The 27,769-nt window shown below is 43.7% G+C and overlaps 2 protein-coding genes across 6 annotated transcripts; one reads left to right on the top strand and one right to left on the bottom strand.

The window, feature by feature from the left end:
- Positions 1-1,072: 1,072 nt before the first annotated feature.
- Positions 1,073-21,152, bottom strand: nek1 (NIMA-related kinase 1). Of its 5 annotated transcripts, none has more exons than XM_058637906.1 (36): positions 21,027-21,152; positions 20,212-20,363; positions 20,029-20,125; positions 19,847-19,944; positions 19,500-19,583; positions 19,356-19,423; positions 19,183-19,269; positions 18,834-18,888; positions 18,480-18,680; positions 18,333-18,405; positions 17,900-18,051; positions 16,577-16,636; positions 16,260-16,316; positions 15,941-15,988; positions 15,712-15,792; positions 15,403-15,611; positions 15,175-15,294; positions 14,790-14,880; positions 14,215-14,301; positions 11,956-12,039; positions 11,788-11,865; positions 11,118-11,213; positions 10,843-11,019; positions 10,700-10,744; positions 9,319-9,541; positions 9,110-9,235; positions 8,854-9,009; positions 8,081-8,152; positions 7,906-8,014; positions 6,198-6,280; positions 5,556-5,770; positions 3,819-3,985; positions 3,369-3,703; positions 2,696-2,829; positions 2,483-2,615; positions 1,073-1,887 (listed from the first exon to the last, which is right to left on the bottom strand). In XM_058637906.1, exons 2-36 carry the CDS (start codon positions 20,326-20,328, stop codon positions 1,874-1,876), a joined length of 4,032 nt encoding a protein of 1,343 aa, XP_058493889.1. In that variant the 5' UTR covers positions 20,329-20,363; positions 21,027-21,152; the 3' UTR covers positions 1,073-1,873. The 5 variants fall into 5 exon arrangements, with proteins under 5 accessions (XP_058493889.1, XP_058493891.1, XP_058493890.1 ...); XM_058637908.1 differs by having other exon boundaries at positions 7,906-8,005; XM_058637907.1 differs by having other exon boundaries at positions 9,319-9,538.
- Positions 21,153-21,318: 166 nt separating this feature from the next.
- On the top strand, positions 21,319-27,710 carry fbxl5 (F-box and leucine-rich repeat protein 5). Its single transcript, XM_058637911.1, has 11 exons — positions 21,319-21,472; positions 22,327-22,542; positions 23,243-23,338; positions 23,506-23,698; positions 24,001-24,186; positions 24,389-24,514; positions 24,646-24,800; positions 24,869-24,951; positions 25,332-26,063; positions 26,453-26,601; positions 27,137-27,710. Exons 1-11 carry the CDS (start codon positions 21,389-21,391, stop codon positions 27,211-27,213), a joined length of 2,097 nt encoding a protein of 698 aa, XP_058493894.1. The 5' UTR covers positions 21,319-21,388; the 3' UTR covers positions 27,214-27,710.
- The last annotated feature ends 59 nt before the right edge of the window (positions 27,711-27,769 follow it).

Here is a 27,769-nt window from a genome sequence, read left to right as displayed (position 1 = left end):
GTTCACCACAGCTGTCTCATTCAGTGTAACTTTCAGGGCTCGTATTTGAGGTTCAGATTGTAATTTGTTCCACGTATTAGGTGCTGATTATTTGTAATATTAGCCATAGAGCTTTTTGTTTATTATTTTTTACAGATCTTTATCAATCATGTTGTCACTGATATTTTAAACACAATACTTAATTTGACTTGTTAAAGCGAAAAATAACCAAATTTGTGCATCAGGTTTAAAAGAGTATATAATATAATGTATATATAATATAATATAATATTTGTTAAATATTATACAAATACATGTTGCACCAAGACACATTACACTCCTGTTCAATTATAAAAAAATAAGTTTAAATTGAAATAGAAAACTGAGCAGACAATAATGTAATAAATACTTTTTAAAAGCACAGTCGACATAAAATGATATGCAGATGATGAACGAACATTTGTTTGTGGAAATGACTGATAAACAAAGTCTTCTTTTATTCACAAGATGCTGTAGATACATGAGAACCAGAAAGTGAACAGTGACACCTGCTGGTCACTGTTTCAGCCCTGAAACAACAATGAATGTGTGAATTACACTGTATAAAATGTAATAGTGATCATTTATTGACTCCTCTCTTCACATAAATGTCATGTTCACTGACATGTGTTAATGCTTCTGCTTAACTGGATTAAAATGGAGGCTGTGCTCTTTGTTTACCCGTTGCCATGGTGAATCGTAGTATCAGAGCTCCATTGATGATGGCTTTATTCATTCTCAACGCACACGCTTAACTCAGAGTGAACTGAACTGATGCTGATCAGCTGTTCTGTTCTGAGTTTGACAGCTCAGAGTTGGTCAACCTAGAGTTAAGGTTTTAACTCAGAGTTTGTTGAACCTGCTTACTGAAACAGGCCCCGTGTGAGGTCTTGTATATTTATGTATATTCACATACATAATTGAATTTTTAAATTTGAACGGTAAAACATAGTTCAGTGGAGAAATGTTAATATAAAGTGCTGTCAATGGGTGATCCCTGTCAAAATGAATGGGGAAGAATTTATTATGTTAATGTGACACAGATGAGTTAAAATACACTTAAAAAAATCCTTTTATTATTAATATTTCACAAAAAATATGTACAATATTTGCTTTGTAAATAAAACAAACGTAGATGAATCATTGCTTTAACACGGTCAGTACTGAACACTGTGGATGTACTGTACTGTCACGATGATGCATCGCCACGGCAACACACAACAGTCTCACAGTCATAGACAATGACACGAACTGTGATGCCAACGTGAGAAATTTAACATTTTGTTTTTAACTAAAAAGAGGTTTGACTGGTTCTGCGTGTGTGTGTGTGTGTGTGTGAGTGAAACATTAACTATGGCGTCTTCACAGATCTGATCATGAGACGGACAGAGAGAGACAGGCAGAGAGACAGACACAGAGGGAGAGAGAGAGACACAGACAGACATACAGACAGACAGACAGACAGACAGACAGACAGACAGACAGACAGACAGACAGACAGAGAGAGAGAGAGAGAGAGAGAGAGAGAGAAAGACAGCACCTGAGACTACCAGATCTTTCCCCGCCAAAATAAAAGCCCTCTGATGAGTTGGGCCTGTGGTCGTTACAAAGTCGCCGCTCTGTGAACCTCTCACTGAATCAGTGTGGACGTCGTTTTTATCATAAACATTAAACTTTGGTTAATAACAAACTTCTGAAAAAACACTGGTGACAAAGTAAGGGTCATGTGATCCAAGGGTCATGTGATCATCAAAACAAACACGTGTTAGTGAGGCTGAGACGCTGTCAACGATTCATGCATAGATAGATCCTCCAGGGGGCGTCGTTCATCAGAGGAACGGACAGCGGGTCGTCCTTATTCATCGTTATCTACGACAGACAGACAGACAGACAGACAGACCGAGTCAATTATCATATTTTTTAAACCATTGCGAATCACGGTTATTTGAGTCGTGATAATAGAAACATGTAATTGTGATATTATTATATATTATTAACACTTTGGAAAAACTAAAGTCACAAAAATCACAATCATCTGATCGTAAATATTTGTTTTAGACAATAACACAGCTCACACTAACACAGTGTGGCAGTGGGGTGTGGTGAGAGCGGCTGCTGCTGGAGGAGAGGGAGTGGCTTAGCCGGTGATCAGATCAGTCAGCTATATAAGCACACTTGTAACTTGGTTCTGGGCTCTTGCAGTAGGCTGGGTCCAGAAGGAGGGAGCAGGAGCGAGAAGAGAGCGACCGCTGTATTTATGTTATTTTTGGTGCACTTTTCTGTTGTTACAAATAGAAGGATTATTTTCCACTGCAACGCGGACTCTTCCTTCCTCGGAACAAGCTGTGATTACATTACACGTCATTTAGTAGACGCTTTTATCCAAAGTGACTTACAAGGGAATTGAGTACAACCACTTAACCACTGAGCCACTCCACCTGTGAGTGGGGAAGCTCCCACTAACCTTCTTGGTACGCTCCGTCAGCCATGACCAGGTGAAGGATGTTAGGATACAGATGCTGGTGCTCAGTCCCTAGAATGTTCAGGACCAGACTGGAACCCAGGTCAATGTTCTCGTCTTCATCTTCATGGATGGCCTGAGAAGAAGAACACACACACACATTCACTCAGTGTCAGGAGAGGAGAGGAGAGGAGAGGAGAGGAGAGGAAAGGAGACCTTTATCTTGTTGTAGGCCTCAATGAACTTCTCGAAGCCCATCTGCTGCTCCAGGTTGAAGCGGAGCTCCTCCAGACGACTGAAGATGCTGTCGTGATGCTCGGTGTCGCCACTCTGATCGTCCTCGCTGCCGTCTGTGAGGAAACAGCCGCGACATTTCTATATTTAAATAATCTCCATGACTGTGACGAGCTGAACGAGTCAGATTTAAGTCACTTATTTAAAGTTAAAGTTTCATCTTATAAAATCTACATCAGCATAAGTCTCTGATATCTTCAGACAATGTTTCACGTCTTTATCTCAGTGTTAGACTTTAGTAAACCAGTCACTCTCCCACACCAAAGTCCACACATACACACACACACACACACACTGCTGCCTCCATCCCTAAATTCAAATGTCTTATTTTGTCACTTCACCTTCAGATTAACTTCAGTGACACAAAGTGACCACACGAGGCAGCAGAGGACCAGCAGCTCCAGCTAAAATCCCTGATTTTCTCTGTGGACTTTGGTGTGGGAGAGTGAGTGATTTACAAACTTCGGTTTCTAAAGTGTTTTTGCGTGTGTCTCTGCCAACAGCTGTTTTCACTCTTCATAGATACCTGGATTATCCCTTTAAAATCATTTAAAATCATTTAAAAGTTAAAAATGTGTGTTTGTGTTCCTCACACCTGAATGCCACTCTTCATTGAGTTGGCTGTTGTTCTCTTCTCCAACACCATTGGTCAACAGCTCGCCTGCCTCCGCATCACCAGGACTCCCATTGGAGCATTCTTCATCCTCCTCTTCATCCTCCTCCTCCTCCTCATCTTCCTCCTCATCCTCGTCTACGTTCATGCGACTGTTTTCCTGATCGATCCCGTTGAAGAAGTCCTTGTCTTCGCTCTCTGAGGGGTTTCCGTTAAAGTCTCCATCTCTGACCAGATCTCCCTCCTCTTCCTCTTCCTCCTGCAGCAGCCGCTCCATTGATGCCCTGATGTCCCTCAGATCTTCATCCTCAAACGCACTGAAGAACAGAGGAGATTGTGTTGTTACTGTCAGACAGACTTGCAGTACCCACTTCAAACACTAAAGGCTGCTGTTTCTCTTTATAGAATCTAAAACATTGTTTGGCGTCTTACTCTTCAGGCTCAGATTGGCCATCGCCGTCGTCTTTATCCGCGTCTTCCAGGTCCTCGATCTCCAGGTTGTTGTCTGGAGTGACGTTAGAACACGTGGCCGCTGCTGCGGCGTCCAGCTGAGCGCTGAAGAGACGACTGAGGTCCGGCAGAGAGCAGGTCCTCAACATCTGAAAACACAAAACCCATCGGTATCATTTAAAGATTCACTGATGCAGACGCAGAAAACATCACATGTCATAAACCAGCTTTAAACTCTTCGTTCTTTACAGGACACTCAGTTCTGTTTGTCAGGTGACTGTAGGTCAAACCTGTGGTAAAAACCCAATTAAATAAGAGTAACTATGTAAGAATATACAAGAAAGAGACACAAATAAAGTGAAAGGAACATTCATTTACAACATTTTAGAACAGTGTGTCCCAGTCCTGGTCCTCAGGGAGACCTGTCCTCCATGTTTTACTTTACGGATGAATCGTCTTTTCTCCTCCATCAGAGATAGAACCTGGTACCTGCTGCTGTTCTTCTTCTTCTCCATCAGAGATAGAACCTGGTACCTGCTGCTGTTCTTCTTCTTCTCCATCAGAGATAGAACCTGGTACCTGTTGTTCTTCTTCTTCTCCATCAGAGATAGAACCTGGTATCTGCTGTTTTTCTTCTCCTCCTCCATCAGAGATAGAACCTGGTACCTGTTGTTCTTCTTCTTCTCCATCAGAGATAGAACCTGGTACCTGTTGTTCTTCTTCTTCTTCTTCTCCATCAGAGATAGAACCTGGTATCTGCTGTTTTTCTTCTTCTTCTCCATCAGAGATAGAACCTGGTACCTGTTGTTCTTCTTCTTCTCCATCAGAGATAGAACCTGGTATCTGCTGTTTTTCTTCTTCTTCTCCATCAGAGATAGAACCTGGTACCTGTTGTTTTTCTTCTTCTCTATCAGTGATAGAACCTGGTACCTGTTGTTCTTCTTCTTCTTCTCCATCAGAGATAGAACCTGGTACCTGTTGTTCTTCTTCTTCATCAGAGATAGAACCTGGTACCTGTTGTTCTTCTTCTTCTCCATCAGAGATAGAACCTGGTACCTGTTGTTCTTCTTCTCCATCAGAGATAGAACCTAGTACATGTTGTTGTTCTTCTTCTCCATCAGAGATAGAACCTGGTACCTGTTGTTTTTCTTCTTCTCTATCAGTGATAGAACCTGGTACCTGTTGTTGTTCTTCTTCTTCTCCATCAGAGATAGAACCTGGTACCTGTTGTTCTTCTTCTTCATCAGAGATAGAACCTGGTACCTGTTGTTCTTCTTCTTCTCCATCAGAGATAGAACCTGGTACCTGTTGTTCTTCTTCTTCATCAGAGATAGAACCTGGTACCTGTTGTTCTTCTTCTTCTCCATCAGAGATAGAACCTGGTACCTGTTGTTCTTCTTCTCCATCAGAGATAGAACCTGGTACATGTTGTTCTTCTTCTTCTCCATCAGAGATAGAACCTGGTACCTGTTGTTCTTCTTCTTCTCCATCAGTGATAGAACCTGGTACCTGCTGTTTTTCTTCTTCTCCTCCATCAGTGACAGAACCTGGTACCTGCTGTTTCTTTTAGTTCCTGCTCTGACGAGGTTCAGCTGAGCTGATACTAAAATGTGACATCAACAGATTGGCGGTAACGTGATTTCAGAAGTCTGTGTTCACACCAGACCTCACACAACGGTCGTCCTGTCTTCACTGACATGTAAACCTGAGAGTGTTCACCTTCGGATTGTTGGCGTCGAACATTCCCGTGGACAGACCGATAAGGAGCGAGCTGTGAGGTTTGGAGCGCAGAGGAGAGACGGAGCGCGAGCGTGAGGCCACTGATGACGACTCGTCCACGGACGACTGAGCCGAGAGGACGGCGAGGGCGGCAGCACGACGGTGAGCTGGGGAGCACAGCTTCACAAACAGAGGCTCCTCCCACTGGGCCACACCTGAGGACAGAACACAAACACATGAATCATAACAATAAATAAGATGACTAAGAATGGTGAGGTCATGACTGTGGGGAGGTGAAGTTCCATTAGAGATTGTAGATCGTAAAGGTTGTGACTTTTATGTGATTAACAGTCAAACAATAGAGAAATTAAACTGCAGCGTTTGGGACTTTTGGTCAATTTGGTTTTTAAATTTTCTGAACTTATTTATTAAAATGTATTGATTATCCCGGGAATTCATTTTTGAACAAAGATCATGCGTGCGCTCTGAAGACACAGAGGCAAGAGAAGCAGATATCATGAAAGATCATCTTTAAGTTATGAATTTAAACACACAGACAAACAAAAGTTAAAATTGGAGCAGAACACAGTGTAAAAGGTGAATTATCCTAAATAATACCGATGGATTTAAATTCACTCTCACCAGAGGAGGATGATGATGTTGCTTTCTCTTCACTCTTCTCTTCCTCCTTGGAAACCGCTGGTGTTCTGTCGCCCTCTGGTGGACTACAGGTGACAAACGAGAAGAGTCATGTTTTGGACTATTTATTCCTTCATTATGGGAGAAGAATATTTGTGTCACAGTTGGAGAAGTTTGTGCTTGGGTGAGGTTACCATGGTTTCAAATGGTGATAAAAGCAAAGCCGCCACGGGCTTCCGGTTGGCGCATGGATTAGTGGGATGCACTGTGAGATCGTTCTCCCAGACAAATCGCAATTTAAACCCAAGTTAACTTTAAATTCAGTATTGCTTGAAAAGAAAGATAGAAGAGCCTGCAAAGCAGAAAACCAGACCACTGCCAGAGACAGCAGCGGTAAAGTGCATCAGATCGTCATAGCGCCTGCAGACATAATTCCGGCGATTAACGAACCTACGAGGTGATAACCTCGGACAAGAAGTAAATGGTAAACTGGACATGCTCGGAGCAGAAGTTCACGGCTTGGCGGACTGGGTGGAGGAGGCGGAGACCATGGTGGAGAAGGTCGAGTGATGGGCTGCTGAAGCGACCGAGGCTCTGAGCTCTTGCCTGAAACAGCAAAAAGTGCTGCGACATGAATTGAACGATCTAGAGTCACGCTCCAGACGAAATAACGTCCGCATCCTAGGAGTGGCGGAAGGAGGAGATGGAGAAGACTCGGCGCCGGAGTTTGTCGAAGCGCTCATCTGGAGCAAGTTGCCGACATGGAGTTAAATATACAGTGCGCACACAGATCTGGACCTCAGAGGTCCGCTCTCGACAACACCCAACAGCATTCAGAATACATTTCCAGGAATTCGCAACCAAAGAAATTGGTTTTAAAGGCGGCATGGAATAAAACAAAGAAGGAAAAGATCCAGCTGAATAACAAGACCCTTTATTTCGATCACGATTACACCACCGAGGTGATCAAGAAACGCAAAGAATAGAACGGGATCATAAAGGCTCTGAAAGTGAAAGGAGTTCGCTTCCAAACACCTTTTTTAAACATGCGCATCCACTGGAGACAGGAGCCCGATTTTACAACAACGCAGAGGAGGCAAGAGTGGAGCTGAGGAGACGAGGAATCACAGTGGAGGAGGCGACGCCGCGTCTGGGATCATGGCAGAAGGTACCGGGACGTCGCGAGGCAGAGGACCACGTTACCCAGAGAGCACTAGCTCAGCTTCAGAGTTTCCAGAGTGATCATACTGATGCTCAGAGAAATGATCCCAAACAAGATGTGTAGGATGGCCTTTCATCCTAAGTTGGACTTTAGGATGGAAGGCCATCCTACACATAGGGCCCTGTCTTAGTGATAGGATCTACCCTCGACCCACCAATGGGGTCTTGGTGAGGAGTTTTCTCCTCCCAGTTTGGAGGTCTGTTTTTTACTGTGTTCAGTTGACATTGTTCTGTCTTTGTTCTTGTTTTACTGTGTTATGTGCTGCACAGTTAAGATACATTGTCTATTGGTGCTCTCCATGTTATCAAGCCAGATGGAAGGACATTGAGATGAACCTGAAAAGATCATATGGATCTTAAGGGTGAAAACTCGATTATGAGAGAAACATTCGAAATATGGCATGACATTGTTAAAAAATACAAGTTCAGGAGACTGTAAACACACACACGCACAATAGTGCAGTAGATGATAATAAAAGTGAAACGTCACCGTGGCTGCTGAGCGTCTTCCTGCTGTTCCCACGCCTGCTGAACAGCTGCAGGACGTGACGTCTGTTTGGACATCTCCTCCAAAACCAAGCACTCCACATCTGCTGGGTCTGAACACAGTCACAGGTCACAGGAGCTTTGATTTCACTGACAATCAACAAATCAAGTGGACAAACCCTGAGAGTCAGTGAGGTTGTGTGGAAGCGTCACAGAGGCTTGTGGTGGCGCTGCTGCCTGCTGAGATTCATCTGCACAGAAGAAACAAGAAAATGACTTCTCACTGACCTTTTTAGTTCCCTGCATGTTTTTTTCAAACAAGGCTCATCCCCATGGTGAAGTCTGAGAGATGCATGATCGCAGCTGGATTATTGTAATTCTGTGTGTGGGTTTAGACCAGTCATCTGTCCACACCTCCCCTGGCCGTCTCCTCGTGTTAGGATTCATTTCAACATTTTACTCTGCGATTTCTTCTTCACGCTCCATCCTGAGCTCTGATAACACGTTGCTTTTAGATGTTGACAAAACCTGGGTCTTTTCTGTAGCTGCCCCTAAACTCTGGAACTGTTCTCACTTCTCGTGACCATAACTCATCGAACGTTTGTCATATCAAGAAAATTCAAAAACTAACTTTGACTTTGTCATTGCGGTAGAACCTCAGCGTCCAATCACAGATGAGATTTGTGACGTCAGCTTCTCAGGACTGTGATGAATAACAGAAGATATTCTGACAATTCTACAACCATGAAATCTGAATAAATCCATGACGTGATACTGTGTTATGTTCCTGCAACAGAAATAAATAAAGTGGTAGAAGATGGAAGGATGGATGATCTTGGATGGATCTTCTTCTTCTACATGTGAGACAGGTTTTGGCGGCGCCTTAGCGCCCTCTACTGATGTGTCGCCACAGCTCAATGGTAAGAACATGAGTGACTGTGTGAAAACGAACCGTGGATGGAGTCGTTCTCCAGCTGCTGAGTCATAGGCTGCAGCTCGGCCTCCTGAAGGACCTTCAGCACCTGAGAGTCCACATCTGCTCCCCATACCTTCCTCTGAGCTTCCTCCTGGAGAGCACCCATCAGTATGACTTCACCCACTGTTTGCTCTGAGACACACACACACACACACACACACACACACACAGACACACACAGGAGTCATGTGGTGTGTGTGACAACAGGAGGTTCCTTGAGAAGAAGACTCACCGATGGTTGTGATGCACGTCTCGTCTAGAGTTTGTTGAGCGACGGAAAGAACGAGGGGAACTCCCGCCTCCCACTTCTTCCTGTCTCCACCAGAGGGCGGTCTGTCCTCTGGACACACAGACGTGGCTGTTGACAGAAAGGAGGACATGAATAAAACTTAAAATTCTAATATTTGATATTATTACTTTGATTCCTGAGGTTGGACTCACCACACGTTTCTCCCAGCGTTTGCTGAACCACAGGAAGCACCGGCAGTTCTGCCGCGTCCCATTTCTTTCGGTCTCCGTTGGACGACAGGCAATTCTCCGTGTCAGGCTGCTTCTGGTGTGGAGCTGGTTCTGGTTCTGGTTGTGACTCCTCTGCCTCGTCCACTGGACTCTGGGCTTTCAAGTTCTGGTTGAGTCGCTGAAGAATCTGCTTTTTCTCACTCTGCTACAGATAAATCATGTTTCAGGTTATTAGTAACAGTTCAGTTTATGTATTTAAGAGTACAGTTGTTGTGTATCTGCTCCTGGTCTCTCGCTCTCTCTCTTCTGTCTCTACCTCATCTCCCTCTTGTCCTTTCTCTCCCCCCTTTCCCTTTCACCCCAACCTGTCGCGGCAGATGCTGCACATCTGTGAGCCTGGTTCTGTCAGAGTTTTTTCTCTCCACTGATGACGAGTGTTTGCTCATTGTGTGAACTGTTGGGTTTCTCTGCTCTCCTTGATGTTGTCTATGTACAGAGACATGACATAATGTATGTTATACAATTAAAATTGAATTGAATTGAAATTGAATATTTTTGTCTTCTCATTTGTTTTTAGGATTTATTGTATTTTCTTTATTAAACATTTATCACCTATAACTCAGATAAAGCCTTGGTGTGACATTGTATCCGTGTATAAATAACGATGGATTGATAGAAATGGAGCAGCAGCATTTTCATTTTAAATGCCACTGTGGTGTTAATTCTACACCATCTTTAGATGAATGGAACCTTTAAAGGTAAACTTTGCTCCATGACTCTGTTGCTATTGGCAACAGCAGCTAACATGTGGCTCACGTTAACGTAAAGCAACGAATGAGGATAAATACACATTTAACAATTATGAATTCTATAACTCTAAAAGTACAACATAAGACTCGGCTAATAAAATCTATGTCACATGATCACGTCTTTATCTCACAGACGTCTGTAAACCACTCACTCTCCCACACACACAAGTCCAGAGAGAAATCACAGGATCTACTGCTCCTCTGCTGCCTCGTGTGGTCACTTTGAGTCACTGAGGTCAATATGAACAGTGAAGTGACAAAATAAGACATTTGAACTTAGTGATGGAGGCAGCAGTGGATCAACAACTCATGAAAATCACTGATTTTCTGTGTGGACTTTGGTGTGGGAGAGTGAGTGGTTTATAAACTTCAGTTTAACAGGGAGATAAAGTAGCAGATCAATCATAAGAGACTTCTGTTGACATATATGTGAATAAGTGAGTCTCTTGTAAGGGCATTAAAATCTTTTTTCCTGGTCACAGCCATGTTTCCACCTGTCCCTGGCTGCTTCTTATGTATGTAGATAACACACAGATCAGGCAGCTTCCTCTCACCTGGATGACAGTGGAAGTCTCTGCCTCAGGTAAGAGTGGAATCATCTGGTAAAAAAAAAAAAAACACAGAATCTGAAACTGATGCAGGAAACATCTAAGAAAATACAGTACATAATGAACAACATGGAAGTGACTGTAATTACATTGACTCCTCCCACATTCCTCAGGGCCGCGGTCATGGATATAGCAGGGGTGGAGGGTTTGGTTGTGGGTGGAGCCACAGCTTTGGCAGCTGCTTCTGTGTGAGAGGAACTGGACTGAGGAACTGGACTGTCAGAGGCAGATGAGACTGAAGCAGCCTTCATCCCCCGAGCTGCAAGCTGACAACACACAGGAACTGTGATGAGGTGATGAGACCACACACACACACACACGCACGCATGCACACGCACGCACACACACACACGACAGAGCTTACATGATCCTCCCAGGCTCTCTGTTCCCTCTCATATGCCTCCCTCCTCTTCTTCTCCAGCTGCTCCTTCAGTACAGCAGCACGAGCGTTAGCTTGGGCCTGACAGACAACAACATGTGAGGGAACAGTGTGAGTGGAACATCATACAATATTATTATATAATAATATCATGTCATTTTGTGGCTGCAGAAGTGGTGGATTTATTACTTATTTGAGAATTTGCTTAAGGTATGGAAGAGGACTCGGACCATGTGGAAAAAAAACTTGAAACTGTGGAAAAAGACTTTTCCAAAGATTAAAGTCTGAAAGAAAGTCACATTTCTGACTTTATTCTGACAAGATTTCAGAAATAATATATAATAATATATAATAATAATATTGATATATTAAAAAGGATAAAAAGAAAAAAATCATCCATGTGTCGAGTTCTGATATCTAAACACACACACACACACAAACACACAGTAGGCATTCCAGCCTTTATTCAGACATTATAAAGAAAATAAAGGCTTTCTAACATGTTGTGCCTGGAATCATTTAGTCTTTTTCCTTTTTGGCGTTTATTACAGAAATTAAAAATACAATAGTGTTATTATTGTAAAGATTTGATTATCTAATGAGACTGGCGGTGACAAACCTCTCTGTAGCAACATCTAACAGACCCTGCACTCACCTTTAAAACCTCTGTCTTCTTCCTCCTGAGCTCTGCCTCCTCGCTGGACTCCTGACTGTCTGAACCATCGCTGTCGTACTGAAACAAACACCAACAATCAGCCACGACGTTAAAAAAGCGACAGGGACGAGGCCGTGATGAAGGTGATGAAGAGCAGAGACAGCACACCTTCTCTCCTCTGAGCCGAGCTTTGATCTGCTGACGCTCGTTGAAGTTGAGCAGACGGATCTGCCTCAGATTCTTCAGATACTCCTGAACAGAAACACACAGAAATGTTAGAGAGCAGGACGCAGCGCTGACACCTACAGGCACACATTCAAACTGCAGGAAACAAAACAGGCTTCATTCCAAACAAAAACAGATCATACATTCAGCCTGAGGAGAAAAACATATTTAGCCATGTCAGCACATTAATGACGTTTAAGAGGACAGTTCAGGTTTTTAAAAGTGAAAATCTTCACCATCTTCCATCTATCATATCTTTAAAAAATATGTTTAACTTTCATTTAGTGTTGTTTTCATTCCCTGTACCAAAGTCCATGTAGAAAACCAGTGATTTTAACATCACACACACTGCTACCTCCATCACAAAGTTCAAATGTCTTATTTTGTCACTTCCCTGTTTAAAATCCAACGTTCAGATTGACCTCAGTGACACAAAGTGACCACACGAGGCAGCAGAGCACCAGCAGCTAAAATCACTGATTTTCTCTGTGGACTTTGGTGTGTGAGAGTGAGTGGTTTACAGACATCTGTGTAACAGTGAGATAAAGACGTGAACATGGTCTGAAGATACTGCAGACTTTTGTCTTTTCCTTCCCCCTCAGTCAGCTCCTGATAAAACCTGAACACCTGAACTCCCCCTTTAAATGTATGCAGTTCATTCAAAGCAAAACAATGACGTGAGCCAGTGAAAACAGAGGAGGTTATTAAATTAACGCCATAAACCATGAGTGTCGTCAACAGTAACAGCCACTGAACAGCAGGGGGAGACGTCACAGATGCTGGGGTGAATTATGTGTGTGTGAGCAACATGAGACGTGCCATGAGTGACAGGGTGAGACTGTGTGTGAGTCTGTGTGTGAGTCTGTGTGAGAGAGTCTGTGTGTGAGAGTCTGTGTGTTAGTCTGTGTGAGTCTGTGTATGTGTGTGAGTCTGTGTGAGCCTGTGTGTGTGTCTGTGTGTCTGTGTGTGAGTCTGTGTGTGTCTGTGTGAGTCTGTGTGTGAGTCTGTGTGTGAGTCTGTGTGTGAGTCTGTATGAGTCTGTGTGAGTCTGTGTATGTGTCTGTGTGAGTCTGTGTATGTGTCTGTGTGAGTCTGTGTATGTGTCTGTGTGAGTCTGTGTATGTGTCTGTGAGTCTGTGAGAGTCTGTGAGAGTCTGTGTGAGTCTGTGTGTGAGTCTGTGTGTGAGTCTGTGTGAGAGTCTGTGCGAGAGTCTGTGCGAGAGTCTGTGTGTCTGGGTGAGTCTGGGTGAGTCTGGGTGAGCCTGTGTGAGCCTGTGTGAGCCTGTGTGTGAGTCTGTGTGTGTCTGTGTTTGTCTGGGTGTGAGCCTGTGTGTGAGTCTGTGTGTGTCTGTGTTTGTCTGGGTGTGAGTCTGTGTGTGTCTGTGTGTGTCTGTGTGAGCCTGTGTGTCTGGGTGTGAGTCTGTGTGAGCCTGTGTGTCTGTGTGTGAGTCTCTGTGTGGCTGTGTGAGTCTCTGTGTGTCTGTGTGTGAGTCTGTGAATCTCTGTGTGTGAGTCTGTGTGAGTTTCTGTGTGTCTGTCTGTGTGTGAGTCTGTGTGAATCTGTGTGTGTCTGTGTGTGTCTGTGTGTGTCTGTGTGAGCCTGTGTGTCTGGGTGTGAGTCTGTGTGAGCCTGTGTGTCTGTGTGTGAGTCTCTGTGTGGCTGTGTGAGTCTCTGTGTGTCTGTGTGTGAGTCTGTGAATCTCTGTGTGTGAGTCTGTGTGAGTTTCTGTGTGTCTGTCTGTGTGTGAGTCTGTGTGAATCTGTGTGTGTCTGTGTGAGTCTGTGTGAGTCTGTGCGAGAGTCTGTGCGAGAGTCTGTGCGAGAGTCTGTGCGAGAGTCTGTGTGTCTGGGTGAGTCTGGGTGAGCCTGTGTGAGCCTGTGTGTGAGTCTGTGTGTGTCTGTGTGTGTCTGGGTGTGACTGGGTGTGAGTCTGTGTGAGCCTGTGTGTGTCTGTGTGTGTCTGTGTGAGAGTCTGTGTGAGCCTGTGTGTCTGTGTGTGAGTCTCTGTGTGGCTGTGTGTGAGTCTGTGAATCTCTGTGTGAGTTTCTGTGTGTCTGTGTCTGTCTGTGTGTGAGTCTGTGTGAATCTGTGTGTGTCTGTGTGAGTCTGTGTGTGTCTGTGTGTGTCTGTGTGTGTCTGTGTGAGTCTGTGTGAGTCTGTGTGTCTCTGTGCGTGTCTGTGTGCTCCAGCCCGGGCTCCTACCTCCTCCTCTTTGTTGACTCGGGGTCTCCGGCTCTGAACCGAGCCCACCCGGCCTCCGAAGACCGCAGACAGGTTTTGCCGCGTTCCCTGTTTACCGTTCAATTTAACCACATTTTAGAAGGACGCAGGCCACGTGAACGGGCCACGAGATTATTTAAGTTTTTATATTAGAAGACGACTGATGGTGGATTTTTAAAGGCAGATAGAATAATTTGAGATATTACGATATCACAAGTGTGTGTTTGTGATATGTCTTATATAATATGTGTATCTGTGATGTAACGCAGCTTCAGAGTGTTTCTGGGAAAACCCTAATAATATCAAACTACAGCTCAAGAAACAAGTATATTATTTTTGTGTTAGACTCCTAATTACTTCTGAAAGTATTGTGTACAGTGAACAGTTAGAATGTTACTGATCCTCCTTTATCACCAACATGACAAACAATGTGTCAATCTCATCCTGGTTCAGCATCATGAACACTGTCTACTTTATAGAATTATGACAGCGTGTATTATTCAGTAGAAAACATGAATGTAAATAAGCTCATCTCTGACACATGTGAACGTACGTACCAGCTGTCCCTCAGCGCGGACTTTGTTGAACATAGCTTCTCTCTTACGTTGTAAAAACTCCTCCACTTGATGGGTCATCGGGTCGCGCTGCCTGAAAACAGAGTTACACAAGAATCGACACAAATGTCACACCTTTCCCGACCAAGACATTACTGCGATAAACGGTATAAATATTCTTAATTTTGCTTGAAAGGATCGCCAGAGACGATACGATGTTATCACGACATTTAAATGACGATACAGAGGTAGGAGGTAAGGTAGGAGGTAAAGTGGGAGGTAAGGTCAGAGGTAGGAGGTAAGGTCAGAAGTAAGGTAGGAGGTAAAGTAGGATTAAGGTCCCAGTGAGTTTGAATTGAATAGATTAAAGCGAGGCTACTTGACTGACCTACTGATGCGAGCTTGAACAGAAACAAACTGCAGCCTCTGAAGTTCTCTCTTGATTGCGTCGTGGTTTAGGAGATGGGCGGGGCCTTGGGGCCTCACTGGTCCAGCAGCAGCTGGTACACTATTACACACACACACACACACACACACACACAGATAGTGTGATTAAAATAATAATTTAAAACACACTCCATCTGAAAAGAAGAAGACAGAAAACACGTGGACTGACCGGACTGGACTCCCTGGCCCTGGAGACGATCCCTCCCTGCTGATGTCTTTAGGTTGTGCTTTAGTCATGTGATCCAGAGCGGCGTGGTAGTGCTCATATCGGCCTTTGCTCTGGACAGGACCCGGACCTGGACCTGGACCTGGACTCGGACCATAGCCCAGGACAGAGGGGGTAACACCTGCAGCCGCGTTACGTCCACCTACAAAACACTGAGGACAAGACGAGTGTGTGTGTGTGTGTGTGTGAGATCAGATCTGTCAGGACAGACATGAACACAGGTGAGAATTTAAGGACATGGACATCCAGTACCTTCCTCTCTGGACTGCTGCCTCCACTGGAACTCAACACATGCTTCCAGCCTTGTTCTCTGGCCTGGTTTATACGACTGATCTGGAAAACAGGGAAAGTAGGATAGGTAAGTAGAAGAGAAGGTAAGGTAAGGTAAGGTAAGGTAAGGTAAGGTAAGACTGTGAGCAGACTGAGCCTTTCACCATACAGAACGTTAGAGAAGAGAAATGATCATATTTAACTCTGTCACCTTTTCCTTTTCATATCTCTTCATCTGCTCTGCTTTCACCAGGAACATCTGAAGAAGACAAAGAGTAAAACAGTTAGTGCAAAGTTTGAATAAGTGCAAAAACAAATGCAAACATCTCAACATCATATTCACTTTGAATTTTGGAGTGAAAATGCACTTTAAATAAATCCCGACTTTCACATACCTGAACTAAAATCACTTCATTTTTACCATAACATAACATTGGTGAGGTCACTCTGGACAAGATTCACTTATCGTCACAAGGTGTAGACACTAGGGGGCGGCAAACTTTAAAGTCTCACCAAAAACACCTGCTCACCTGCTCTCTCTGTTTCCTTTCCTTCTCGATCAGCTCCAGTCGTTTCTTCCTGCCGTCCTGCAGCACGAGGCAAAAGCACATGAAATATAAAACTAACTTCTTTAAATCTGCTGTGTCACTGCACAGGCAGGCGAGGAGGGAAAGATCAGGCAGAACACGTCCAACAGGTGAAGACAGGGATCAAGCATGATGACAGAGGGAGACAAATTAAAAATGGTGGAAGACACACATTGTGTGTGTGGGGGGGGGGGGAGAGAGAAGAGGGATATTAAATATTAAAATATTAAAGTTGTACTGTATGGCTTTCTCAGGTGTACCTCGTGTTTTTTCCTCTCCTCCTCGTCCTCTCTTCTTTTGATGGCTGCAGGGGGAGGAGCCTGAGCGACATATGACACCAGGCTTCAGAGGTTACCAACAAACACATACACACAAAGGGGAGGAGCCTGAGCGACATATGACACCAGGGGGGTATTCCATCAAGCAGGCTAAAGGCAAAGCCAAGCTTAAATGGCCAAGTCTGGCTAATATGAGTGAGAGTTCGGTTCCATCAAAGAGGCTGAGATTAGCCCCAACTCAGTAATCATGGAAACTATGACTCTGGCTAAGCCTCAACCATGGCTAAGCCATAACTGTGGCTCAGGTTTCCGTTCCATCAATCTGAGCCTCAACCCTGTTCCAACAAGGTGGCTAATGTGAATGCTAGCCAAGTAACCATGGTAACTTATGCTGCCGGGCAAACCTGGTCTGTAGCAGGCTAAAAGTGAAGCTTAGCACCATCTATGATCAAAGAATGTCCAATAGACAAAAACAGAGACACACAACTGTCATATATTCAACATATATTGTTGAACATACTGTATATTCAACATATATATACACAACTGTCATCTATTCCTCAACCATGGCTTAGCCATGGTTCAGGCTTAGCCAGAGTCATAGTTTCCATGGTTACTGAGTTGGGGCTAATCTCAGCCTCTTTGATGGAACCAAACTCTCACTCATATTAGCCAGACTTGGCCATTTTAAGCTTGGCTTTGCCTTTAGCCTGCTTGATGGAATACCCCCCAGGCTTCAGAGGTTAACAACAAACACAAACAGACACACATAAAAACATACAAAGGGGTGGAGCCTAAGCGACATATGACACCGGGCTTCAGAGGTTACCAACAAACAAACACACACACACATACATACAAAAGGGGAGGAGCCTGAGTGACATATGACACCGGGCTTCAGAGGTTACCAACACATACACATACATCAAAAGGGGAGGAGCCTGTCTGACATCACAACATGTTTGTCTGTCTGACTGCACAAAGATGACAACTTTAAAAATGAGCAAGTAACAGGAGAAAATGCTTTAAAAAGGTAAAAAACAGTGTTCACGCCTCTTAATTCTCTAATGCCATCATTTAAAGGCTGATTTGAAATCACAACATTTAGTTCAAGACAGGATTAGTTTACACTCATTTTCCAGCCTCTTTAATCCCCATTATTGTTCCTTTAAATGCAGACGCCGCCGTCATCACACGGTCATAGATATGCTCTACTAAATGCTATATCACAGATTTATATTAATCAACATCAGGCTTCTTTGGTGCAGCCAAAGAGTCGAACCACGAAAAAAGCCGTGTACTGACCGCTTTGTGTTTGACGGCCGGTTTCCTCTCCGCGGGCTTCTTGGCGGCGTCCGACACCTTCCTCACAGTTAAAGGCACTCCGTACTTGGCGGCTGGTTTGGTGATTTTCTGGGCTGGAGTGAGAGGCGTGGAGCCAGGAGCCGGACGCTTGACTAGTCAAACACAAGTCGTTTTTATGTTTTATTTAACCAGATTAAAGACTTATTTCACACAACACGGGTCGACACACATAAGTATTCAAAATTTACTTTTGAATGAATGATTCATTTAGAAATCATCTAATTCCTTCCTCAATTTGGTTGTTTTTCCTGGTTTTAAAGAACATCGCAAATGAACTGGATTTAAATATTCTTGCCAAAAAAAATTTGTTTAAAGCTAGTGGCAGAACATTTAAATCAAGTTCAGAATATATCGGACTTATTTAAAGGCTTACCTGGTTGCCCAGGCAACACGCTTGCTTTAGGCTGCTTGTGAAGAAAAGTGTGGCGGAATTCCTGAGCGATGAGCTGGAATGAGTTAGAACACAGTTAGAGAGTGTGGTTCCCTGAACACTCTGAACGTATCAAACACGTACGCTCACCTGTGGTGTGAGGAACTTCTCTATCCTGTGCGACACAAAGGATTTTTCCAGGATGCCGCTGACCGACGGCCGCTCTCGTGGACTGCGTTTGAAGAGCAGCGCCACCAGAGAGCGCAGTTCTTGGGAGTAGTGGACAGAGACTGGAGGGTACGAGCCGCGGATGATCTTCAGAACCAGGTTCTTCATGTTTCCAGCCTCAAACTGAGAGAAGAAGAAAGACTTCATCGTTCTCCAATCATTGTGAAAGTGATCATGATGAAAAAAGGTCAGAGAAGAACTGCTGTTAAATGTTCTTTCTTGAACCTACAGGGGGCGACACACACACACACACACACACACACACACGATACTTACTGCATGTTTCAGGGTGCACATTTCATACAGGACACAACCCAGGGCCCAGACATCACTGCAGAGAGAGAGGACAGAGAGAGACACACACAGACAGAGACACAGAGAGAGAGGACAGAGAGGACACAGAAAGAGGACAGAGCGAGAGACACACACACAGAGAGAGGACAATCACTTATTTAACATGAGAGGCAGAAAAAGACTTGAGTGTAATGTAAGAGACTTAAAGCTTGGTGCTGTAACTGGATAAAAGAGGAGACACATGACACCTTTACATCAAAGACTCCCATGTGAGTGTTTGACCTCTGCTGGAGGATGAAATATTCATTAATGACATGCTGTTATTCTTTACCTCTTGTTGTTGTATGGTTTGTTTTCACAGATCTCTGGCGACAGGTAATACGGCGTCCCGATGCATGTTCTTGCCAGTTCTACAGTGCTGTAAGAGCAGAGGACACAAAATAAAATGTTACTATCTTTAGTAACAAATAAAGAGCAGATGAATTCACGCGGCGTCGCACAAACCTGTTGAGCACACGCGCTATTCCAAAGTCCCCGAGCTGTACGGTCCCGTCTTTGGTCAGAAATATATTCTGTGCAGACATGTTTGTGTTTTTATTCAGGATAAATTATGAAAGGAAAACTTCATGTTGTCGAAGAAAGAATTACCTGTGATTTGATGTCACGGTGCAGGATCTTTCGGTCGTGAACGTGTTTCAGTGCCAAGCAAATCTGCACAAACCAGTCCAGGATCTACATGTATGCAGAGTACACCATACAAACAATAACTGACTATAAATATGGTCAAATTCTGCACAAATAATTAGCCTTAAAATTAAACAAGTTGTTTTACATGTATTTTTTAATTAATATACAATATTTAGTGCATTTAAATGTGACAATATCCAATATCTTGTCTCACGTCACCATATATAGATATAATATCTATATATTATATATCAGCCGCAGCCTAATGTATGTGATTTTGTAAAATGAACGTCCAGAGTGTGAATCACCTGCTCCTCTGAGAAAAGAACTCCTTTCTGAGAGTTGATCTTCTTGAACAAATCTCCACCTTCACAGTAATCCATCACAATATAGAGACAGCCGCCCTCTGGAAACAGTAACCACACTCTCTTTAAACACTGACTCATCATCATCATCATCATCATCATGTTTCTCCTTCAGGAATCGTTACCTTCAAAAGACTCCTTATACTGGACGATGTTGGGGTGACTCATTTTGGCGAGAAGAGCGACTTCTTTGCGAGACTCTCGTCTCTCTCTGTCTGGCATCTGTATAAATATAATTGGAATATATAATACATATATAAACATAATATTGTTAAAAGCAGTATAATCGTGATCTAAAAGCCGTTTACTCCAGAGATGCCGATCTCCTTGATGACATAATGCCGTCCATCTTGTTTGGATCTGACGAGGATGGCCTTTCCAAAGGAACCTTCCCCGATTTTCTTCACCTTGTCGTACTTGTCCATGTTAGTGAGAACGTGGCCGTCTCCTCATGCTGGTGCTGTAAAACACGTCATCGATTAGTGAAATTAGACACAAAATGACTCAGTTTTAATGATTTCTTTATGGAGCAAAGAAACCAGAGAATATTCACATTAAAAAATCACACAATGTTTTAACTTACATTTACTTACATTAATTAAAAAACAAAAATAGTTATTGATTTAATAGTTTCAGTTGTACTATAACAGTCATTTATTTATTTATTTATTATTAGGGAGAATGTACTCAAATGTTTGGTTTTGTGCACAAATCAAAAATATTCACTTAGAACATTAATTTACTGAAATCACAGAAAATCTTTGTTTCTTTTTATAAAAGGCGATGAGATCAATATAATTATCCATTCAATGAGTAATCGACTAATATGCAAGTATTATTATATAAGTCATGTTAGCCTGGTGGAGCTAACACACAGTCAATGGTATTAGCTCCATGATGCTAAAACACACGCACACACACACACACCATTGCTGCTAGCAAAGGTTGCTAACGTTACCGATACACATTTGTTAAGACGAAAACGGTGAAGTTTCATACATAAAATATAGATAATGTAATAAATAAACACACAGAGAATTAAATGAACCCACTGCCATGTTTACATGTGTGTGTGTTAAAGTGCGTTAATCATGTAAAGGTGTGTGTTTGTGTGTTTTCTCACCATCAGTGTTTCTGTCGTCCCTCTCTCTTTTCTCCCAGTAGTCCCTGCCTCACTCTATCTAACATCACTTCTCCTCTGCTGCGCTCTCATTGGTCAGCGTCATATTTCCCACTCACCGATGGGTTCACACAGCCGTCAGTCAAGTCCCCGCCGCGTCTAGTCCCCGCCCTCTCTAATGGAGTAGTTGCTGTGGACGTTTTCTCTCGTACCTTAGCAACCACAGGCACGCTGATTACGTTACGGCCTGATTCGCGGGTGACGTGAGCGGCTCGCGCACAGCGTGCTCACGCCCCCTGGTTGTTTAGAGTCGTAGCAGCGGCCGCAGATGACGCACTGACTTCGGCTGTGGAGCGCGAACAAACATGGCTCCTTTCCCGGACGAGGTGGATGTTTTTACCGGACCACACTGGCGTATGAAGCAGCTGGTGGGCCTATACTGCGAAAAGGTGCGTACGAACTATTACTGACGATCAACTGCGTGGCTTTTATTTACGCTCGATTTACGGCCCACGGACGAGCTAACGGCAGCTAGCAAGCTAAGCTGCTAGCTTATGTTACGCGAAGCAGACGCAGAAAGTGCAAAACTGCGCTGTTTAAGAACACGAACAATTAACAGTAACGTCACAAAGAGCGAGTTATGTCGGCGTTAAACATAAAGTTATTGATTTGATATCAAGTTTACGCTTGTTAATAGTTTTTACTCGCACGACTAAGCTGCCTGAACAGCGTATTATGCAACATGCGTAAAGTGTTCGCACTTAAACGTCTTAATTAGATTAATTGCGCAATAAAACACCCAAAAATGATAATTTAGTTAACTAACAATAGTATATAGAGATGTAGAAAGTCTATGAGACTTCCAAAAAAACACAATTTCACTGAAATATCACACGTATTAATGTGGTGTGAGCACATTATATTCTGTATAACAGTTTGTTATATATTAGTAATAGTATTATGGTTACGGTTTTTATTGTGATTTGGGTCACATCATATATAAAGTTTGGTTAAAATAGAACTGAACAAATTAACCAGCAAGTGGTTTGAGTATTGATTCATAGTTTATGGAAATAATCAATAGTTTAATTGAATATGAATATAGTTTAAGTCCTTTTTTCTGCTCAAACACGTTTAAACTTTAAAGTTTAAGTTTGAAGTTTTATACTGGTTTGAGTCAGGAGCAGAAATAAATGTTTAATTATCCCTATAACTTATGGATTCATTCATTCATTTGTATTGTTTGTGGGTCATATCGTCCACACATACTGAAATGTCTGTCACTGCTCTTGTTTGTTTTCAGCTCTCAAAAACCAACTTCTCCAACAACAATGACTTCCGCTCCTTCCTCCAGTCGCTGTGCGCCACCTTCAAGGAGTTCAAGATGCACGAGCAGATCGAGAACGAGTACATCATCGGTTTGCTGCAGCAGCGCTGCTGCACCGTCTACAACGTGCATGCGGGCAACAAACTCTCCGAGATGCTGTCCCTCTTTGAGAAGGGACTGCACAGCGTCAAGGTAAACATGGGTCTTTATGTCAAAGCGTCATTTAAGAGTCAGGTGTCTGAGCTGGGGGGAAAAATGCAGGCTTTACTGACGTGGGGGGAAATTAGCAGCACTGCAACTGATACTTGTTCCTCTGTGGTGAAGTAACACTGTGATTTAGAATAACTACCATGTTAACCAACCATGACTTTTCATATGTACAGGCTAATTGTAAAGGTTAGTAATTATAGGCGTCACACAGTCTGGGAGGTGACCTCAGTTAATTAACATTAATAATGCATGTTATTTTTTTAAAAGCACCAGAAATATGGAAAGTAGTATCAAAGAAATAAGTGGACAGAGTTGGAGTTATTGACTTTTGTGAAAGAGAAAAGATTGAGTTTCTTTGTGACGTCTAAAAATGTTTGTCCTGATGTAAATAAAGCTGTACTAAGTTTATTTTTCAATGGTTTTTGGTGAGAGAGCGTTTTAAACAGTTTGTTTTTTATGTGGAGTCATTGTATTCAGTCTTGTTTCTGATAATTTTAAATAACACATGTGAATTTAAGTAGTGACTCATTTATCAAAGGCTGGTTTGTGCATTTAAAACAAGATTAAATGTGACAGTAAAATGCTTCTTTATGGCCAATTTACACACAGTATATCCAGTAGTAGAAGTTTAAACACTGGTGTTGATTTTGCTGTTGTATTAATGGTTGTTGTGTGTTTTTAGAGTGAATATGAGCAGCTTAACTATGTGCAGCAGCTGAAGGAGCGACTCGAGGCGTTCACGCAGGATTTTCTGCCCCACATGAAGGAAGAGGAAGAGGTATAAGATGTTCACATGATTACACATTTATTTACTAAATAATCCACACGTCCATTTCCAGAAGATTTGGTAAGACTAGAAAAGTGAAACGTGGCGATGAACGTATTTCACAGGCCTGTAGGTGTCGCTGTTTTGAGCTGCTTGTAAAGTGAGGAGATTGTGTGCAGGTGTTTCAGCCCATGCTGATGGAATACTTCACCTACGAGGAGCTGAAGGACATCAAGAAGCAGGTGATCGCTCAGCACTGCAGTCAGCAGCAGTGGGACTGTGCTGCAGAGGTCCTGAAGGGTTTCAGTCTGTGGCGTCAGGCTGAGCTGCAGAAAGCCTTCAAATACACCGACCACGAGAAGGCCGACTACGGTCAGTCACACACGTGTCATTCATCATTGCTTACAGATTCTATCAATGGACGCTATATTAAAGGAAACAACTCTTATTTATTGTTTTTAAACTTTAGGATTCAAGTAATTCGTCAAAGTACTCTATGCAGGCTCTGCATATAACACTACACTCATTAGATTTACTTTATAAAATTAAATTTCTTGTTTATTAAATGAATTGAAAACATTTTACTGTAATGTTCCCTAACGTTCATAAAAGCATGATTATTGTGTTTCACTCTTCAGTTATTTTTTTCCTCTTGCTCTCTTTTATTTCTGTAGAACTGGAAAAGAAAAGTGACCCCTGCACTCACATCTGTCAGATGCCTACAGAAATCCTCCTGAGACTGTTCCGGTACCTGAGTCCTCAGGACCTGTGTCGCTGCAGTCAGGTGTGCAGCTCGTGGTCAGAGCTGGCTGTGACCGGTTCTCTGTGGAGACACCTGTACCCCGTACGCTGGGCCCGAGGTAAAAAAAAAACACCCACGAAACCACAAACCACCTATATTAGTGCCATACAGTCGTTTATGAACGTATGAAACTGTTAACACTTTTGTGCTGAGTCACTTCAAAAACATCGTTCTTCAACTGTGTGAAAAAGAAAGAGAAGAAACAAACGGTTAAACATGTGACGTACATGACCTTACATTTGGATCCGTCTCTCATGCAGGCGATTACTGCAGTGGTCCACCGGGGGAGCTAGACCAGGAGCCTGACGACGAGTGGGTGACGAGTCGGCAGAACGAGGGCCGGGCGTATCAGGAGTGGGACGAGGACGCCGATGTGGACGAGTCTGGTGAGGTTTCTGTCTTCACTCATTGGTGGGCGTGTCTATGTTCAGCTGAAGTGTCGGCGACGTGTAGAACGTTCTGAAGATCCGTCCTCTCATCTCACTGTGTCACAGCTTAAGAAATGATTGTTTTTCAGACGAGTCGGGTCACACGCCGGGTTCTCTGGCCATCAACACGGCTCGCAGAGAGAAGTGGCTTCTGAACGGGATCATCCAGAACCTTCTGCCCGCCGTGGGAGTGTCTGTGAAGTCCGTTGTTCTGGCGTACAGTTCCACAGTCTCCAGTAAAATGGTGCGTGGTGTCAAATTCAACTCTTCACGGCCGAGGATCTGCTTATAAAACTGTGTTTTTGTTTCCAGGTTCGTCAAATCCTCAGACTTTGTCCCAACATCACTCACCTGGATCTGACCCAGACCGATGTTACTGATTCTGCTTTTGACAGGTGAACAACAATCTATGTCAGCTTAAGTCTCTGATATCTACGTCACATGATCACGACTGAAGTTTGTAAACCACTCATTCTCCCACACACACACACACACACAAGTTGTTGATCCTCTGCTGCCTCCAATCACTAAATTCTAATGTCTTATTTTGTCACTAGGCTTTTAAAGTATTTAATTTAGACTTAACTCAGTGACACAAAGTGACCACATGAGGCAGCAGCTAAAATCGCTGATTTCCTCTGAGGTTTGGTGTGGGAGAGTGAGTGGTTTACAAAGTTCATTTTTCAGACTCGGTAAAAGTGTGGTGCTTCCTCTTATCAGTGGACATCACAGACTGTCCCTCACCACTGCATTCCTTCTGTCCTCTGTCCTGCAGCTGGTCCTCTGTCGGAGCACGTCTCTCTCTGGAGCACCTGGATCTGTCGGGGTGCGACAAGCTCACTGATCACACCCTGAAGAAGCTGTCCATCGGCCTGGGCGACCTCACGTCTCCCGTCTGCTTCGACAGGCGCCTGGAGCGGCGAGCCAAGCTCCTGAAAAGCCCCACCGTCCCCATCGCGTTGCTGGACGAGAGACACCTGCACCCACTGGGACGTAAGCGGCAGGCCATCGTTTTCAAGCAGGGGGACAGACGCTGGAGCTCCGCCTGCACGCCCACGCACGTCTGGGTCCTGGACTCGTCGGACCTGGCCGACATCGAGGACGCCGCCGAGTGGAGCCGCCGCGGCGGGATGCCGCTCCCAGACACAGAGAGCTTTGTGGAGACGCAGCTGATGGGAGGTTTGTGCTCCTGCAGGAGGAGGCACAGGAACAGGACTGAGTCAAGTGCCCTCTACCTGCAGCAGCAGCAGCACACGGTGTCAACAGAGATGCTGTGTGGTCACTCCACCTGCTGCTCCACAGACACGGCCCTCAGGACTTTAGTTGGGCCTCAGAGTGAATCGGGCTCCGGCAGAAACGTCACTGCACAGTTTCGGACTAAATGCTCCTCGTTTGGAGAGGTGCGGTGTCTGGAGCCCGAGAACAGGACTGACCAATCAGAGGCCAGACGCTCGCTGAAATTCCTCAGCCTCTCCGGATGTTACCAAGTCACAGACTCTGGATTGAGGTAAAGATTGTTCACACTTTTCCTCTTTCATGGTCTGATATATAATATATAATAACACCCTAAAACAGCTGCTTCAGACCTCTGCTGCCACCCACTGGCTTCCTTGTGCACTGCATCTTTGGTGGCATTCAAGTCTGAAAACTGTCAAAAACATCAGAGTCAGCGAGTTGTACTTGGTGATATCACTGATCACAGCTGCAGTTATCACTGTTGAATGTGACGAAGTCAGTGACTGATGAATAATGGATGGATGGTTGCAGCGCTGCTTTATTTGTCTTCAGAGACGGAGGAGGAGTCTCATGACAAGATAGTGTAACTTCTCCCAGTCGCAGTGAGACTAATTAATGACTCAGCTGTTTGACTGTGTGTTTGTGTGTGTGGTCACTCAGGGCTCTGTCCCAGCGTGGAGGGCTCCCCCTGCTGGAGCATCTGAACCTGTCCGGCTGCCTCTTCATCACAGAGGTGGGGTTGCAGGAGCTGGTGTCGGCCTGTCCCTCCCTCAACGACGAACACTTCTATTACTGCGACAACATCAACGGTAACACAACACACACACACAACTTACATTTCACAACTCAACATAAGGGCTAACCTAAGAAATTCCATATTTTCTTACTTCTACAATATCTTAAGAATATGTAATATATAATGAAATGTAATTTATCTCACTGTTACACTGATGTCTGTAAAGCACTCACTCTCCTTCACCAAAGTCCAGAGAAAACACAGCGGCTGCTGGTCCTCTGCTGCCTCATGTGGTCACTTTGTGTCACAGAGGTCAATCTGAACGTTGGATTTCAAACAAAGTTTGAAGTTTGGATTTCAAAGTGACAAAATAACACATTTAAACTTAGTGAATGAGGCAGCAGTGTGTGTGTGCGTGCGTTACAAACTTCAGTTTAACACTGAGATAAAGACATGATCATGTGACAAAAACACAAACCATGACTAATCTCACACAGTCTGTCACAGCTGGTCAGGTCAAAGGTCAGTATCAGCTTCTTCACTGATATGTCGTGCCTGTAGTTCATTAAATGACCACCGTGTGTGTGTGTGTGTGTGTGTGTGTGCAGGTCCTCACGCAGACACGGCGAGCGGCTGTCAGAATCTTCAGTGCGGCTTCAGAGCTTGCTGTCGCTCAGGAGAGTGACTCCGCCCCCTTGCCCCCACCACATGCCCCTCCCCTTCTCCTAAATAAAACAAAACTTGTCACGTCTCCTTTTTTCTTGCACTTTATCACGGGGAAAAAAACATGGGCTGTATTTTTGTGTCGCGTCAAAGAAAAAAAGTTTCTTGATGAAACTGTAACGTTAGTTTCCACGGAAACCAAATCCTTTACGTAAGGAAGGCGAACATCCCGCTGCCTTTTTCCTGTTTATGGAAAAATAAAAAACAATAACTTGTTTATATTTAGTTTGTTTTCTGTGTTTTTGTTTTGTTTGTTTTTCATTAAACTTTATTGACTTTGCTTCTCTACAGTTCACAATCAGATCATGTGACATCATCACTGTTTTCATGATGTGGGAAAATTAAACAGGAGTTCACTTTTGTCATGGTGATTGATTATCAGACAGGAAGTCGATAATTGATTATTCTGGAGCTGCAACAATTGATATTGAACTTATTAAATGAAACTATTATGACTGAGTTTGTTTTTGTTTATTTTAAACAAAGTTCAGGTTTTTGTCAGTGGAATTTAACAAAAT

The sequence above is a fragment of the Solea solea genome, chromosome 9 (assembly GCF_958295425.1).
Source record: "Solea solea chromosome 9, fSolSol10.1, whole genome shotgun sequence".
In the NCBI taxonomy this organism is placed as follows: Eukaryota; Metazoa; Chordata; class Actinopteri; order Pleuronectiformes; family Soleidae; genus Solea; species Solea solea.
Note: the sequence above shows the minus strand (reverse complement) of the source record. Positions and strands in the feature narration are given on the sequence as shown.

Coding starts and splice junctions, on each gene's coding strand:
- nek1 (XM_058637906.1), bottom strand. CDS start 20,328: ATGGACAAGTACGACAAGGTGAAGAAAATCGGGGAAGGTTCCTTTGGA. Junction 19,270..19,355: donor ATAGCGCGTGTGCTCAACAG/GTTTGTGCGACG, acceptor CTGCTCTTACAG/CACTGTAGAACTGGCAAGAA. Junction 2,830..3,368: donor CAATGAAGAGTGGCATTCAG/GTGTGAGGAACA, acceptor GTTTCCTCACAG/ACGGCAGCGAGGACGATCAG.
- fbxl5 (XM_058637911.1), top strand. CDS start 21,389: ATGGCTCCTTTCCCGGACGAGGTGGATGTTTTTACCGGACCACACTGG. Junction 24,187..24,388: donor CCCCGTACGCTGGGCCCGAG/GTAAAAAAAAAA, acceptor TCTCTCATGCAG/GCGATTACTGCAGTGGTCCA. Junction 24,515..24,645: donor CGCCGATGTGGACGAGTCTG/GTGAGGTTTCTG, acceptor ATTGTTTTTCAG/ACGAGTCGGGTCACACGCCG.